Here is an 18,043-nt window from a genome sequence, read left to right on the forward strand (position 1 = left end):
CTCTTCAATGGACTGGGTTGAACCAGAGAGAAAGGTGTCGTACTGTTTTTTAATGGCTGTGGGTTTGATTTCATTTTTATTTTATGAGCTGTAATCAATTAAAAACGGGTTAAATACATTGAGCGAAATGTTGTAAACTTTACTGTAGCCGTAAAAGTTTCTAACCGTAGAAAAAACAATAAGTACTTCTTCTGCATGTTGATTGCTGTGTTTAAGTATTTATTTAAGCTCGGTCTTGTTAATTGAAATTTAAAACAATTTGTTGAATAAGTTGAAAATGAAATCGAATGTTGATATTTCACATCGATTTTCAGTGATTTTCTATCAGAGTGTATTTCTGAATTCCGCATCAACCTTCTTCACCTCGTACACGGGCCAAGTTCAAGGTTATTTATAGCGTGTGTGCCGAAAAGCCTCGAATCCCCGCCATTATTTTTGATGCCGATCGCCGATTACGACCTTCGGCCCCAATCTGCGCGCTTCTACACCTTCAGCACGGTCTGTTCACCTTTCCACATAAAATAGTGATGTTTCGATTAGAAAGCAAGTGCGAAATTTATAGGCTGAGAGGTGAGAGGCCAAATCAAATGAATCGAACCTCGAGCCTTTGTCGAACAAAGTAATGAAATTGCCATTTTTGTTGAGATATTTTACCAAAATAACAATTTAAAATGTTATTTTCTATAAATACTATTGATATACCTTTTATTTGATAAAATTCAATAAATTGAATTCAGTCCATAAAATGAATTTGTAAGTCAGCATCAACAATAATGATGACTACCACCAAATATGATAGAAGACCTTTATTTTGTTGTTTTTGACGTTTACAATTTGCGGAAGCTCACCGGAACAAAAACTCAACAAAAGCAAAAACAAAAAGAAGAAAAAAAAAGCAAAGCATGTTTTGATGTTTGGCCTGAAGGGCGCATAGCTCATATCCATATTGACCACCCGCACGTGCCACCACTCTTCGTGGGCTCGACACGTGGGACGGCTTGAGGAAAACAACAGAAAGCCAAGTTTAGGGGAAAAACTACATTAAGGGAGGGTACGGACTGTTCGGAATGAAGCTCGTGAATCAATATTGAGTTATGGATACTAGAAAAGAAAAGATTTAAAATTTTAAAGAAAATATGGCTCAAATTCTATTTCCGCTCCTATTTTTTTTAATCGTCGTTAATAGATTTTGATGTATGGTTTTATTCATTAAATGGTTGGTCTCAGACTACCTGGGCCAGGTTTTATCAGACATGAATAATGAGTAGTGTTTAGCTATAGGAAGATGTTAAACAACATTCAGTATTCAACGCATTTATGTGACACAATTTATGTTTGTAAACTTCTTATTAGTTTTAAGTAACCAAACTTCATTGAGACCACCGGGTCAGATGATTTCAAATAAACAAACAAACATTTATGTGACACAACGAACTATTACTTCTAAAAAAAAAAAAAAGATTTTGGGGGCTCTGAATTTATCCACAAGTCTTACATAAAGATTGATTTGTTACATGAGCCACCTTGTAAATAGAAGTATTTTTTTATTCATAACTTATTTTTATTAGGTCCTTTTAGGTGCTGTGACCAGGTTGGGACCGAGGATCTTTAAATAACTAATATATAACAAAAAAAAAAAACAACTCCTTAAACTCCATACTTGGAGATCATGTAACTGACGAGGGTTACTTGGTCCAAGCGGGTCTTGCAGGTCTTGAACCTGCCGATGTACTCGGAGAAAATGCCCCACAGCTCAGCCGAACTGTAGAGCACCTCCCCGGCTTCCTCCTTCGTGGCTCCACCGTCTCGGGAGCCACTGCTTCCTTGGCTTTTTCCTGCGGGGCGAGGGCGATCCTTCGATTTTCCGTCCGGAACTGCGCCCGGCAGCGGAGGGAACTCCGCCGGCGTGAACGCCGGAACTGCTGGACTCTGCTTCTCCGCCTTCCTTGCCGGCGGTTTAGGTTTCGACGCCTGCTGGCGCCTCTGGATGAAGTCCGCACGCTTGGGGCAGCTGCGGTCCGTGGCTTCGTGAGCTCCATTGCAGTTGGCACACCGCTTCGACTCTGCTTCTTGGACTTTGCACTCGTCCGTCTTGTGGGGACCCCCACAGTTGTTGCACCTCCCCTTGAGGTGACAGTTCCTGGTTCCATGACCCAGCTGCAAGCAGTTCCTGCACTGGGTCACGTTCGGCCGCTTGTTCCGGTAGGCCTCCCACCGGATGATAGTGCTTGCCACAACTTTCATTGCAGAGAGCTTCTTCAGATTGGTGTATCCCTTGGGGAAGACCACAATGTACGGAGTTTCGTCCACGGTGGACTTTTCCTTCCGCTTGATGACATGCACCTCCAGCGCGTCCAGCTTGAGATCCCTCTTCAGCAGGTACTTGACCTCATCCGGTTTCAGTTGATCAGGTAAACCACGAACAACGACCCGGTGATATCGTTCGCTTCTTCGGCCGTGGGCGACTGGCCGAGTGGTGGAACCGCCGGGACGTCTCCTCCTCCTGCTGGGCTGACATTGTTGTTGTTTTTGTTTTCCGCTAGCGGGCTGAACTTGTTGTTGTTGAGCAGATTCTGCTCCACTTTTTCTTCTCCGACGATAGCTCCGGTGACCTCAAGAGACTTCTTCCGCTTCCGATTTCCGGGATGAGTTGGAAATCGTCCGCCTCGGAGGTCTCTTCCACCTCCATCCGTCAAAAAACTCGAGGCAAGCAACGTTGCCTTTAGCGCGCACGTCACGTCTACTCTTTCGAAGCTATCGTAGCCAAGTCGTAAATAGAAGTAGCGCAGGTGCACTTCCAATCCATGATGTTTCCAGAATTACGTGCAATTTGAATTTTCCCTGGAAATGTGGGACGGGGTACATTTGGATTGATTGTTCATACAATTTTTGGAAAAAAAAACTATTTGGTCATCACTTATTATTATGAAAAAAAATGTCCTGATTTTGGGTACCTTTTTTGTGGTCCATGGTATTTGAATGCGCAAAAGAATGTTGCTTGGTGTGTAGCATGTATTATTTTTTAAAAATTGTTACATGATCTCTTGATGCGTAACACGTATTTCTTAAACCACATAAACATACTATTTGCAGGTATTTGTGTTTCAGAAGCCGAGTCCATCCTCAAGCACCCTCCTCTAAAAAAAATCCACCTTCAAGAGTCTGTTACCAACGCTTGATTACATAGCCAATGTTCAATGACTACGATCAGTGCCGTTGTACCGATGTACGATGAGTAAACAATCTTCACGGATCCCATCGAGACTTCGATCAACGCATCGTCGTATCTTCTTACCCTGGGGCCCTCAAATCGCATTGCGGCGTTGATGGACGTCACCGTGAGAGCGCGATCAAATTGAAAAGTGCCAATCTGCCAAATCAACCGAAATCTAAGCCCACAACCGGGACGCGATGATGACGAGTTTTGGGCGCCTAATTTGACCTGCCGCCAAGTTTTGAAGTTCCAAGGGCTTATGCAACTGCCACTTTGCCACGGCGACGCTGGCGACCTACAGAGATAATGAGCAATTGTCGTACGACTCGGGGCTCCCCGAAGATGAAGAGTATAGTTGCTGCTGCTAGGCGTCTACGTTAGTCGGTTCAGGGCAGTGGGTATAACCCAGATTCGGAGTGTGAGAGAGCTTCTCGGGAGGGTTCGCCCTTTCCAAGAAAAGTTCAACTGGTCGTTCACAGAATGTTACATAAAATTTCCAAATCAACTAATGCTCATGCCTAAGTGAGAAACGCCCTTTTTTATTTCGTCGAGTAATTGATGGACCAAAAATGGTTTCAATACCCACTCGAAACAGATGTTTGCTCGGCGATGATCTCTCGCTGGGCAGCAAATGAAAGTGAATCTTTCGCGTTTGCATGGTCAGCTGAATGGGGTTTATTTTATTCAGAAAAAAATATATAAACATCGGCTGTACGTATAGAAACACGTGTTTTCGTTCTCACACACCATGAAACACCACCTGTTGGACAGGCGCTTTGCTTCATATCTGTGCGCTACACCTGCAGGCGGGGGCCAAAACAAAAGTGTTTTGAAATTTACACCTGGAAAATTCCTTCTCTGCGTGCTTGTGTGAATGACTTCAATTCGCGTTGCTGGAGCGGGTGTTTAAGTAGACTGGGGGTGGAGCAACCACTTGGTGTGCGATATGAGGTTAGAAGTTGGGTCTCATGGTGGGTGTAGTTTCCCAAAATGATTTTTAGTACAATTTATTTTCACAACCAACTCACAGATAATTCAATGGATCTCAAAAATTTAACTCCTCACTAGAAAACTTATGTCAAACTTGTATGAACGAACCAAAAAAGCAACATAGCTTGGTCCTAGAGTGCATTACAAAGCCAGATATTGAAATTGAAATGGAAAAAGGTAAAAATCGAAAATCATCCATTATTTTCTATGAATAAAAAACATGCGAATGTTTATATTTTTTTGAAAACATTTTAAAATTTCCTTCCGTCAAGCACATATGACCTATTCTACAAGTCTTTACCAAAATATGTTGCCGATTTGATCAGAGCAGTGTTGTTTTCCCCTAAAAAAAGAAGTTGACTTTTTAGCTGTCGGCCACCATTGCTAGTACCAACCACTAGTGTCTTCTTTTTTATCTACAAGGACTGGGCTCCTAAGTTTATGAAAGTATGGCACGGAGCGACGGCGCCGAATACCCATATTTACACAAAGAATTTAAGAACGCCCGCCGCAGCATTCGAACCGTTTTCCCATGGCTTCTATTAAAAACAAAACGCATGAATAAGCATAATTTTGCAATATTTAAATCATTTTAAAATGCTCATGCTCATAAAATTCCAAATTTTTAGGTCACGTGGTTTATGGGTATTTCAAATAATTTTTTGATAAAATATTTTAGGGATTTTTTCTCTAAAAGGAAGTTTAGGGCATGCATGTCTGAACAACTTTTTCGAAGACACCGACATTTTAACTAGCAATTTACGCTATCCTCGACTAACAATGCAAACGCATACGAATCCCTCAAAAATCAGTTTTTAACGTTGCATTTCAAGGGTAAGTTTTATAGAAAAGTGATGTTAGAAGCCTTTTTAATACTTTCATACTCGCTATGGAAAATTGGCTTTGGACTTATTGGTCAAAAGTTTAAGCAATGTTAAATTTAAAAAAGCAATTTTAAAGCTAAAATATATCGACATTGCGCAAGCCAAATGTTATGCACCAGGTTGTATTTGTTAGGGAAGATCGATAAATATATTATATTTTTGAAATTTGTATGGACCACCCCAACTAAATTCAAAAATTGTGATACCCGAATCTGCATCCAAAACCTCAGAATTGTGCCAAACCGTCACATTTTTTTTTTCAGAAAACCTATGTTCCACTTAATTTTGTGATATCGACTACATTTGCATTAGTTTAATGAAGACTTGAGAAGTCGTTTTACAGTGGGATGAAGAAAACCAAATTTTATCGATTTTTATGTTTTGACCAGGGATTGAATAATCGCAAAACAATCATTTTCGTTTGCGATCTATCATAATCAGCGAAAGAGAGAGGAGGCGAATCACGTAAAAGAAAATCGCTCCCGAAATTCGCCAAGAAAATCAATCTGCTGATGATTTTTTGTGAATTTCCTTGTCAGCACCACTGAAAATCATTAAATTCACTTTGTTTACACATATTGCCTATCTAAAAAATGAGACAGGTCATTTTTCGACGTGTAACGTTATACTTGCAAGTGTAGTAGTGAAAAAGATGTTCCGCCGAATAATCAAGATGATAATTTTTTTAAATTCCTTTTACCGATCTTTCGTGCGCGAGAGAGGAGAGCCATGCTCCGTTCGGATTTTTTCTCTTGATGAACGTCCAAAGATTTTCTTTTGATGATGATTATTTCATCGCTGGTTATGACAGATCCTTATACACTTTTTGATAATACAAATTCTTTTAAACCTGAAGCCATATATATATAGAAAAACAAACTACGAAATAAAAAAAGATAAAAATAAATATTTACACTTGAACAGTTTAAAATTGCTGCTTTTCAAGTGCTTTCATAACTTCATCAACGTAATAACACGGTCTCAATGGAACTGCAATCAATCCGGCGACAGAAAAGTAGCAACTCAAGTGCACTTCTAACTATTACACAGCTTGTAAATTCCCGTAACCGCATCATCGATAACAATCATACTCTTTCTCCGTATGTGAAGTTCAATATTGTAGATGCATTTTGTTGCTCTTAGAACAGCATTTCGTTCTTGTTAGTCCTGGAAGGAAGTTGATGTCCCTAAAAAAGTGTGTACGTACCCTCACGAATTTCCCTTGTTGAAAGTGCAATAACTTCCTGCATTCGAAGCCCAGCTTGGCCAGCTCTAGGAAAGTGCACCTTTTTGCGACGATTTGGATCATAACTCAGCAGCGTGAGTAAGAAAGTTTCGCACAACCGAGCTGTTCATTGAACAGAAGCAACTGGAACACGTTTTTCGTTGTACTGCCCAGAGGCACACACACACAATGTTTGCCGGCACCCGCACAGCGGAAACTGGGATAACATGGAGAAATGTTCGTAAATTCAATAACCTATGGGTTTGATATGGCTTGTTAGCGGAGCATGTGTTTCTTTACGCGCTTGAATAGGTTTGTAAACTGAACAACTAAAGTTTATTGATTTCCTTTCAAATTGTTAAATACCAATTGCATTTATTTCTGATAAACGGATGTATTTTGGATCGAAACAAAACGATTTTGGTTCCCACATATCTTGAACTTCACATTTTATTTAAGATTCTTAAATTAAGAAGAATGAACACAAAATGACAGTCTGCGATCAGCAGAGAAGCGAGTCAGACGTGCGTCCCTCACAAACCAAAAAAGTGCTAAAAAGTGCAAAAAATGCCTCACGGCAAGAAAAAGAGGCGGTCCTCACCAGCAGGATCGGCAGATTTGAAGAAGCTAAAGAATGCCGAAGCGCTACCTGCAAAGCCAGGCAGTTTGAGCAAGGACGCTCAAAATTCGTCTGGAAACCAGTTCGCTACCCTCCCTGTGGACGTAAGCGAGAAGGAAGAATTTGAACGACGGGAAAAGTTGCCACCCATTTTTGTGAAAACACCGTCATCGGATTCGGTGCGAAAGTGGCTGACCGGGTTTATCAAATCTGGTGCTTTACGAGCTTCCATTCGCTTGTGTGCTGATGGACTCAAAATTCTGCTACCTACCAGAAAGGATTACAAATACGTTCGGGATTTCCTGAACAACACCAAGATTGAATACTACAGCCATGACGATCCAGGTAAACGCCCCATGAAACAGGTCCTCCGAGGCCTGTACGACATGGATGTGAGTGTGCTGAAAGAAGAGCTCAAAACTCTTAAGTTGAACGTGATCGAAGTCTTCAAGATGACGAGACACAACAAGGACATCAAGTATCGTGATCAACTGTACCTGGTTCATCTCGAGAAAGGATCGACATCGCCGTCTGAGCTGAAAGCAGTTCGGGCAATTTTCAACATCATCGTGACTTGGGAACGTTATCGCCCAGTGCACCGTGACGTGACGCAATGTTCGAACTGCTTGCAGTTTGGACATGGTGGAAGGAACTGTTTCATCAAGAGTCGTTGTGCAACCTGCGGAGGTGAGCACAAAACTCAAGCTTGCGAAACAATCAACGAGAACATCGAAGCGAAATGCTTCAATTGCGGCGGCGACCATTCGACCAAGAATCGAGGCTGCCCAAAACGTGCTGAGTTTGTAAAAATTCGGCAGCAAGCGACGACGAGGCACCAACCAAATCGTCGCAAAACACCACCAGCATTCACGGACGTGGATTTTCCTGCTTTGGCGTCACCTGGAGCAGGATCTGTTCGAGTGGTTCCAAATCTGCAGCCATTGCCGTTGAATCAGCGGCAAAAAGTTGCAGAGAATACAACACCTCCTGGCTTCAGTCAGCAACCGAGGGAAAACCAACCAGCATCAACGGATGAAGGCAGTAGTGACCTGTTTTCACCACAAGAACTTATGAACATTTTCATCGAGATGACAACAACACTGCGTGGTTGCAAAACTCGTGCGGAACAAGTAAGAACGCTTGGAGGATTTATCTTAAAATACAGTTCGTAGTTTACTCGTTCTAATGATTTTGAATATTTCAATGAATTTGCTTTTTTAGTTTTATGTTAGGATTAGTTGTTAAAGTGATTTTTTTTTCTTTTTTACCCAAATGTATTCGATTCAATGCAAAAATGTAAAACAATTTGAAGTAAATAAATGGATGTGAACAGTTAATAAGAAAACGAAAAATATAACAAAGATGAAGAGCATGTAGCCATACCACTTAGAATGTAAATGAAATGTAATTATTATAAGAAAGTTCAATAAAGACATATTTAATTTCAAAAAAAAAAAACACAAAATGACATCGATCATAAAAAAATGAGGATAGAAACACTAAATTTACATCAATTTGCAGCTCTTTTGATAGCTGTCTGACACGTGGCATCGCTGCGACCGAGTCGGTTCAACAATTCAACTTGCTCTCTTCGGGAAAAGTGTTTTCTAGAATATTCTACTTAAACCTGATCATTCCAGATATTTTTATAGTTCTTAATTCTTTATCTTAATTCCAATAAATTTGTATCTCTTTCTCTTTTGCAGATTTCCAGCGTCACATCAATGTCCTTCCTGTCGGACGAGAACCTGACCTTTCACCGGTTCTCCGATGGCACCATTTCGTTCGCGTCGGAGCGCAAAAAGTCCGAGGGTGGTGCCGGCGCCACCGTCCTGGGTAACGGACTGATCGTCAAGCCGGGCGGCCAAACGTTGACGATCGACCGGGCTCACCACCGGAAGGCCCACGCTGGCGCCACCGGCGGCGGTGGGTTCATCCCGTCCGGTTCGACACCGATCTGGACGACCCACGCGGCGTTCAACAACTACACGACTAACAACACGATCGCGGCCAACGGCAACCGCAGCGGAAGTGGCAGCGACAATAACGCCACGACCACGGCCGGAATTCCGACGGCCAACGATCTGCGGTACCTGTCGTCCCCGACCAACGCCAACAACTCCAGTGTCATGCACAACGGCTCGACGGTGAAGCTGCTGTCGACCAAGATCAGCTCGCAAAACAACGTCAACGTCGCCGAAAGCGATGATCAGTCAAACAAACAGGTTAGTCATCTGCTTGCACCTTTTTGTGTCTTATCATCTTGAAATCGACGTGATAATGAGCGTTGTTTTTGCGGCCACCGCCGTTGAGAAAGATGGCATCACTGTTTCAGTAAGGGATTGTCATCTCTGAGGAACTGTGCCACTAGTGTGGCAGACCGACGGGGGGTTACGTCAAATGGCTGGGGTGGTTGGATGGTGATTAAGATAATGTTGGCAGTGAGATACGACAACTCGTGTAATTGTTCGTGGAGCAGCAGTTGAGGGAGACAATCTCGTCTGTGTTTTAATACTTCCTCATTATGAGGTGCGGCTTATGACTATAGAATAGCATTGCTGTTTTGGCACTAAAGAGAGCAATTAGTAGCATTAAATTAAGACTTTAGCAATATTTTGCTCGTTTTGCCACACATTCTTAGGAACATTTTTAATTAAAAATGAATGTAACGATTTGTAAGCAATGTAATGCTTGTTCCAAAAATGGCTTTAATCAACACGTTTGAGACTATTTTTCAGATATGCGAGCCACTCTCAAAAAATAAATCGAAAATCGGATTTTACAAAAAGAACGTGTTAACAACCTTTCAGCATGATTCAAGTTGCAGGTGTTTATGTTGAATGTAACTTTCAATTAATAATCATTTGATATCGTTTGAACCAAGTTTTTTTCTGTGTTTCGATCCCGAAGACATTCTGGTTATATGAGCATTTAATACCAAATAGGCAATTTTGCATACCTTGGCCGAATCGACACTACCGTCTGAATAGTTTTGGCAGCTTTTTCTACAAAAAATGCTATCAAAACTTAAAAAAATAAGAAAACAATATTTTTGGAATTGATAAGAAACAATCAGGAAAAGTAATTGCACTAAGAAATTGAATTGCACAAAAATAAAAAAAACACATTTTTATTCTTGATTATACCATCTTTTGAGCATTACAACAAGATGACCAAAATTTATTTGGCGGTGTTCCTATTTTTTAAAACGTGATTTTATGAAAATGTTGAAAATTTGGAAAAAAATACAAAAATTCAGTACACAAAATTAAATTTGTTAAAATAATTTATCGTTTTTATGTTAATTCTCCTTCACCCTTTCAGACCTAAATTTAAAAAAAAATTATCAATTGATGATAAGAAAATAAAACGAAAATTTGAGGTTTTTAGATCTTTTCTAGTTTTTTTTAGAGAAGGTTCTATAAGCTGTTGTCTTTCATATGTTTATATGACCATATCAAAAAAAACTCTGTATATGACTCATCAGGCCTTAAAGATTGAAGGGATTTTGTATTTTTTTTTTGTAATAAGGCCGATGTAAATATTTTTCAAAGTTTTTGTCCCTAGGCACTGGCCGGGGTCGAGGGGGCAAAAAATTAAAAAAAATATAAAAGTTTAAATAACAAGCCGAAGTGCAAAAAGTGTTTTAAAATGCATTTTACACTAGTTCAGTTGTTTTGCAATCATTAGTTTTCAAAAAATGTAAGATTTGATGAAAACAAAAATACTAAACATCGAAAATTTTCAAAAATTCAAAAGATTCAACCCGAACTCGCTCAAAATGATTCTAAACGAAGGCAAATGCTTAGTAAATTGATTTTAGCTAATTGCACTTAAGTTTACATTGAAATTTTTAAGTTTATTGAAAAAATATTTTTTGCCCCCTGATCTTTCGGGCCAACTTTGAAGGACATGTAGGAGTCATGGCCAAGCCTTAAAATATTTTGAGCTATTTTCACCGGAATTCTTAGTTTTTTGAAAATGTAGTAAGTATTTGTCTTTGACCAGAAAAGTAATTTTGCATCATTAGTTTGTCCATACAAGTTTAAAAAAAATGACAGCCGTCCATACAAAAAGGCTTTTGCAAAAAAAATCTATAGCTTATAATTTATTTTACGGATTTCCAATTCATTGAAATCATGAATTTGAAAAAAGTGAAAAAGTCGAAACAAGTTTTTTTACTTTATTTTTAAATGTAGAATCAAATTTGCAAACATGTGAAGTACATTTCTCTACATAAGTATCTATATCGTGCACCGTTTTTTAGTTACAGTCACCTAAAATTATTTTTTTGCTGATAACGTGATTTTTTTATCTATAGAGGTCATGACCTAGCTTGACCATCTCTGAACAATTTGTTTTTGAAGAGATCAGAACATTTTCTATGAATTCAATGACAATGACGATTAGGCAAATCGACAGTGATCCAGATCGCAAGGTTACGTGGAAAACGAATATCTAGAGTTTTTTTAATAGGTCCTAGAAACATATGAAAGACAATAGCATATAGGACCTTTTCAAAAAAAAAAAAACTCTGGATATTGCCCTTTTGGAGCTTTGGTGTCTTCCAAATTGACTTTCAAAAAAGCCTTTCCTCATTGAGGTGAGAAAGACAAAAAACGAAAATGTTTGATTTTTAGAACTCTAAAAGTGTCCGAACATTACTTTTCTCTAAAACCCAACCCTGAATTACAATTTATTTTGCGACCTAGACCACTGTGCGAAGGTTGCTGGGAATTAGCTTCTGAGAGAAAATCCCGCAAAAAATACGAGTTTTTTCCTAAATCACCAAAATACCATTTTTAGGTGACGAACGCTTCTTTGTATGGACAGCTGCTAAAATTGTATGGAACATGTATAGCCGAGTTCATGATGTAAAATGACTTCTTTGTCACAAAAAATACGCTTAGAGAGTCAACCAAATAAAAATAAACTACAAAAAATTATTATTGTCCAAAGTCTCAGAAAATTGCTCTTTAAAAACACTGTTTTATTACTGTTTCTTAAATTCCAACAAAAAAGCTTTCAAAGGTTCAGGAAAGAAATCATCGGGAACCTCTGCTGGTCCGATTTCTAATGTATAGGTTATTAGGGAATTTTCTTATCATTCAGGTATACAAAATTTAAAATTTTTGTAATCAACCCTACATTAGAAAAAAGTATGGTCTTTTTCAAATACTATAAATTTTTGCTACAGCTGCTAAAACTGTATGAAGATTCATTTTTTTTTGACAAATGATCAAAAATTTGTGTGTTGAGTGTTCAGAAATAATTCAACTTAAAAATTGAATAAGACTACAGTTTTTATTGTTTTTAATTGTTCATTTATTACATTAGTTGCCGGGACCCGTGGTATTGGGGTAAGCGTGGTTGCATCTCATCCAGTCGGCCTGGGTTTGATCCCAGAAGGTCTCGGTGGCATTTTTCGAGACGAGATTTGTCTGACCACGCCTTCCGTCGGATGAGGAAGTAAATGTTGGCCCAGGTCTAACCTAGAGGTTAGGTCGTTAGATACGTCCAGGTGTAGGAGTCGTCTCCCTGGGTTCTGTCTCGGTGAAGTCGCTTGTAGGCAGTTGGACTAACAATTCTAAGGTCGTCAGTTCGAATCCCGGGGTGGATGGACGCTTACGTGTAAAAAGAGATTTGCAATTGCCTCAACAATCAAGCTTTTCGGATTACTTTTTTATTTCAATTTACTATTTCTGGATCCTGAATTCGGAACCATGATTGACAGTCATTGCTTCAAAAGTGAAAAACACCATCTACCACCTTCACATGGTTGGAAATCCTGCTATAAATTAAATGTAAAACATAAAAACTTAAGTAAAACTAAGAATACGTTTGCATAACTGAATTGCTGTTCTATTAAAAAGACATCACTGTGGAATGTTATACCTGTGTTTTTATCTGGGAACTTGCACTCTCTGCTTGAAACTTCTTTCTAATTGGCCAGTCTAAAAATAGCCAAATGGAATCGACAGAGGGAACATCAACCAGATAAAAACTTGTCCTCTTCTGAACCTATAGCTTTTTGGATTGATGCCCAGAAGACCGGACAAGTTGCTTGTCTTCAGAGCACATTCCTTGGTAGAACATGTTCTTCCTGTTTCAATTTCCTGTTGCTTTTGAGCCCAGATAAAGGTAAAGCCTGCCAACTTTCTGTGACTTGTTCTTATTAAGGGTCAAATGATGCACCTTTGTTCGAGTTCGGAATTCCTACTAGACGATGTCCAACTTGTTCGTCTGGCTTTCCGTGATTAAAACTGTCTGGTCGATGTACGACAATCGAGAGTAAGTGCAATGACACACTTTGTCTGTCACTGTTTGACAAACAGCAATCAACTAATTGGACTTTTGTTCAGTGTGTCATTACACCAGGACAAAGTTACCGTGTTTGAATTTCACACGGGCTTGGGTATGAGATTCGTAACTTTTTGATTGCTCCACAAACTGGTGATACTCAATTGCAAAAAAAAGCAACCGGTATGAATGAACGTGTATTTTTCCGGAAAGCACAAGCGAACACTATCACAGCACGCATCCACTCAAATACACAATAAATCACCTGCTGTGTGATTTCGACAAATATAAATTGCACAAAACCAATACACACGAGATCGAATCTTCAATCAACTGCGAATCAGAAAGAAAACCCGGCTTAAAAAAATGGTCCAATGTTTTGGCGCCTTACATTCCGGGGGTCTCGTTTTTATTTTTGGTTTTCTCTCTTTTTTCTCGCAATTATTCGATTATGCAACTCCCAGAGTGAGAGAGATTCCATCTTCCTCATCTTTAGCCGACATTTCTCATGACCTGGTGGTTGTTTGGATTACGTTTCCTCCCCTCGACATGGGGCGAAACAAATGGATCTGATCATCACGTGAGTGATATCACAACCGCCGGTTCCGACACAAGGCCGGTTTATCATACGTAAAGAGTCGAGGGAAATTTGGTGATTCAGCGTTTTTTTTTATGAAGCGGGTTATGTTGTAATTGAACAGTTCAGTTGGGCTCATATTGTTTTTTTAAAATTCACATAGTCATAAATTTAAGATAAATTATCCTCAGGATGACTGAAATCCATAAAATTATATTTTTTACAAATTTTGAAACATTACAAAATAACTATATTTTTCAATTTATGAACCAGGGAGAAGTGAACATTGGCAATGATTTTTTTTCATAATAATTAGAAAAGCTCAAACCTTATTCGAGCTCAAAACTTTGTGTGATAGTAATGCACATTTTAATTTGCTTCAAAATTAAACCAAAATACCATCAATAAAGCAGTTGTAATGCATTCTCCGTTGAAATCTCAAGCTTGTTAGCAACGTTTACATTAGCTCAAAAAATGTAATATGAACCAGCTAGACAGAGCTAACGTCCACAATAAAAATGAAAACTCAGATTAAAATCTACTAGAACAACCACACTGTGAAAGCATAAACCACAAAACCGCAAACAAGCCAGCGTTCGCCGTAGACTTGCACCGGGGAGGGGACTTAATCTGCAGAGCTGCTTGCTTCACTTTACGATACGTTATTAGTAATTCCAGTAACCGAAAGAAACCCGTCTGGGGTCCCGTTTGCCCGTTTTGCGGTGTGTGTGGTCAGTGCAGTGCCAAGTGCGGCTTCCAAATGTATGAAATAAGTCTTCCACCGACCGTCCAGTCATAATCCGTAGCGAACTGCAATATTCTGGACTGGTGGACAGTTGTGAGCTGTGAAGTGTGAGTTCCCGTTGCTGGTTAGTCGGCGATCTTTTGCCTCCGATATAGAGCGAAAATATGGTGAACTCTACCAGTTGGTGTACCGTCATTTGCGGAGATTTGACAACTTATTTGCGGTAGTGAAGATTCAGTTTAAATAAACTCGATTTTGTTGGTTTGGCTATTGGTCATTGGTCATTGGTCATTGGTCATTGGTCATTGGTCATTGGTCATTGGTCATTGGTCATTGGTCTTTGGTCATCAGTTTTTGATTTTGTGTCTTTGGTTCTTAACATTTGCTTTGAATTCTATGATTTAACCCACTTTGGTACAGATGCCCCCTTGACCAGTACCTTAACTTAACAATACCTTGTTGAGACTCCGGAGGCCATCCGTTTGGTCATCCAGGTACGCCAGTTTCCGCTTTTCTGAGCAGATAAACTCATACGTCCACAGTCCCCTTGTACTTCTACAGATCGCTTTTATTTCTTCGTCAAAAGAGGAATAAAGAACGGAACGGCACGTACTTGCTGCCAGTCCGAAATGGCCACGGTTAGGACCCCCAAAGATATATAAACCGAAGAACCCCCGGTACGGTAGAACGCTTTGTGTGTGTGTGACTGTGTGTTGATGTTTGTGTTTATACCACAGCAGCATAAATAATATCATTGTTACTTCTCGCGGGGTTGGACTTTCTTATGCGCTACGAATCGTTAACCGCAAATGCCATATCATTATTATGGACTCCATGATGAACTGGCCCGTGGCCGCGGTCATTCTAGCGCTCAATTACGAGTTCAGACGGTCTGTTGGTGTAGGTTGTAGGACTCTCTTGAGGTAGCTTTCGTTGCATTGCGGTAGGACTGGCAAGAAATGGCACTACGGCTTCGTGGGTTGTGATTTTTTATGAACCTTTAAAATTTGCACTTTTTCTGCGGCTGCCGATGAAATGTTCCGAAAATAAACAGAACCTTCCGTTTGTTTTTATTACTGATTCAATTCGAAGAAAATACTGCATTGAAAATATTTGTTTGGGTTTGCGTATCAACCCATGATATAGATTTTTTCAACACGAGTCGTACATTTATCCAAAGAAGTTTACCGAGCTGAATAAATACGACGAGTGCTAATAAAACCAAGTTTTGCTACGAGTTGAATACAAAATTTATTGCTGTGTCAATTTACAAAACAGTATCGAAAGTAATACTTTTCGATACAAGTGCTGAAAAGTATTATTTTTGATACAAGTGCAGAATTTGAACTTTGCTGCACTCAAATTGATGCTTAAAAGTACTGTTAAGCAAAGTTATTTTTGGCGATGAAATTTAGGGCGTTTCTTCATTGAGCAAGAATGAGTTAATTTTTTTGTAAATTTATTTGTTGTATTTTTTATTCGGTTAAAACTTTGTCTATACATTTTCTTCAACCAAAGAAGACAGTTTTCGTCATTGGTTCTTCCATACAAGTCTTCATAAAAGTTTGGAAGCTGTCCATATATAAAGCCTATTAAATTATTTAAAAAAATGTATCTTGAGAAAGGATATTCTGATCAATTTGGTGTCTTCGATAAGTAGTAGATATTACATAGAACTTCTCAGAAAAAATAGTTACACTGTGTGTGCGTGTGTGCAACCAACCAATCGGGACCACGCGGCCACTTCTTACAAATTGAGTTGTTTCCATGTATTTTTAGATCTTCATTCTATACATGCAAATAACTCGCATAGGCATTTGGAAGGTGTTAGCTCTGCCGAGCTTCGGTAACCCATTTCTACGCTGGCTAGCCGAGCGCGAGGTTCCTCAGCTTTTTTTCGACAAGCCCCGCCCTGAAGAACGTTTGCACCAATCGGGTTCAAACGTTATTTAGAACTTCCGAACCCTTGTCAAATGGACAAGGACCCAGCGCGTATATAGTTGATAGTAACAGTATTCCTAATTCCAGCCATAGCTCACCAAGCCGTGATGGCGTAGTGGTTAGCATTTTTGCTTACCAATCCAAAGGACGGGGGATCGAACCCCGACTCGAGCGACTTTGATTTTTCGTTCTTATTCAGTATTTCAAGTATTTCTAAGTCTTAAACTTTCTCGTTGGGAGCAGATGGGCATCGAACCCAGGACCATTCGCTTACAAAGCGAACACCGTAACCAGTCAGCCACGGCCGCTCCATTCTCAGAAAAAAAAAATAGTTACACTCTCATAAAAATAACTCAAACCGGCTCCGTGGCTTAATGGTTACGGCTTCTGTCTCACAAGCAGAAGGTTCAGGGATCAAATCCCGGTCGGTTCCTTTGAAATTTGGAATCATGAATTTGAACTATGAATATGAACAAAAACGAAAATGCATCAGGCGGGATTCGAACTCACGCCTTAGAATTGGTGGTCTGGGACGCTAAGCAGTCGGCCATCAGAAGGTTTACACTCTAGCAGTGAAATGATCCGTAGTGTTGAAACATGTTATCTTCTCATATTAAATACGCGCTGATCCCTGATTTGCCTGACGGGATTGGAAGTTTAAATATAGATCGAGTTTCCTTCAGATGCTTGCTTCTATGTTTAGGCGGGGCCGAACAATGCCCAGCGACCTCGGAATTGGACCGCAAGGGAGCTCTGTCATTCTGAAACGGGTCGTTGGAAGCAGCGCGAGGGCTATCACCACCTAATACCCGGGACTGAGATAAGTTGTATCAGCATTCGGCATGTACAAAGTCTGATACAATTTATACTTTCCCATAATTTCGCTACCGGTTAGCGGGTATTGGATTGGACCACACACACACACACACACACACACACTCTCATAAAAATAACTCATTTATAAATCGACTTTTGACACAAAATAGTGAATTGCCGAAAATAACATTTTTTAAAACTCCCATTTTTTAATACTGCAGTTCCATATGAAAGTTAAAGAAAAAAAATAAAGGTGCTTCGAAAATTTTTCTTAGGGTTCCTTGATCAAAATAATTAAACCCGTATTTTTTTTGTTTGGCTATTAGGGTGGCCTACGCCGTGTTAGGGTGGTCTGAAAAATTGACATTTTCGTCGATTTTCACAAAAACCACATATTTCAAAAAATCATAACTTCGCTCCATTTCAACCGATTTTGGCTGTCTTGGGCTGTCTGTGGAGTTTAAAAAATCTAGCCAAACATTTGAAAAAGTCTGATGAAAACATCAAACGCCGTTTTGACGGTGTCTGGACCAAAGAGCCTATATCTGAAAATATTTTTAACGGATTCCTCGGACAATTTTACATAACATATCAAAAATTGGGCGAGGTTCATTAACTGGATTCAGAGATATGATTTTTTGAAAATAAAATCCGGGTTTTTCGACGCGTCGCGCGCGAAAACGGGAAATTTATGAAATCAGCAAAAAAAAACAACTTTTTTCACTAAAACTG

The 18,043-nt window shown here is 39.6% G+C and overlaps 1 protein-coding gene across 1 annotated transcript in view; it reads left to right on the top strand.

Annotated features, from left to right (window-relative positions):
• LOC120413418 (sodium- and chloride-dependent neutral and basic amino acid transporter B(0+)) overlaps positions 1–18,043 on the top strand; it is a 205,739-nt gene that overhangs the window by 69,964 nt on the left and 117,732 nt on the right. The window contains exon 3 of the mRNA XM_039574232.2: positions 8,639–9,157. Coding sequence (XP_039430166.1) covers positions 8,639–9,157 — 519 coding nt within the window. The remainder of the gene's footprint in view (positions 1–8,638; positions 9,158–18,043) is intronic.

This window comes from Culex pipiens, chromosome 3 (genome assembly GCF_016801865.2).
Source record: "Culex pipiens pallens isolate TS chromosome 3, TS_CPP_V2, whole genome shotgun sequence".
In the NCBI taxonomy this organism is placed as follows: Eukaryota; Metazoa; Arthropoda; class Insecta; order Diptera; family Culicidae; genus Culex; species Culex pipiens.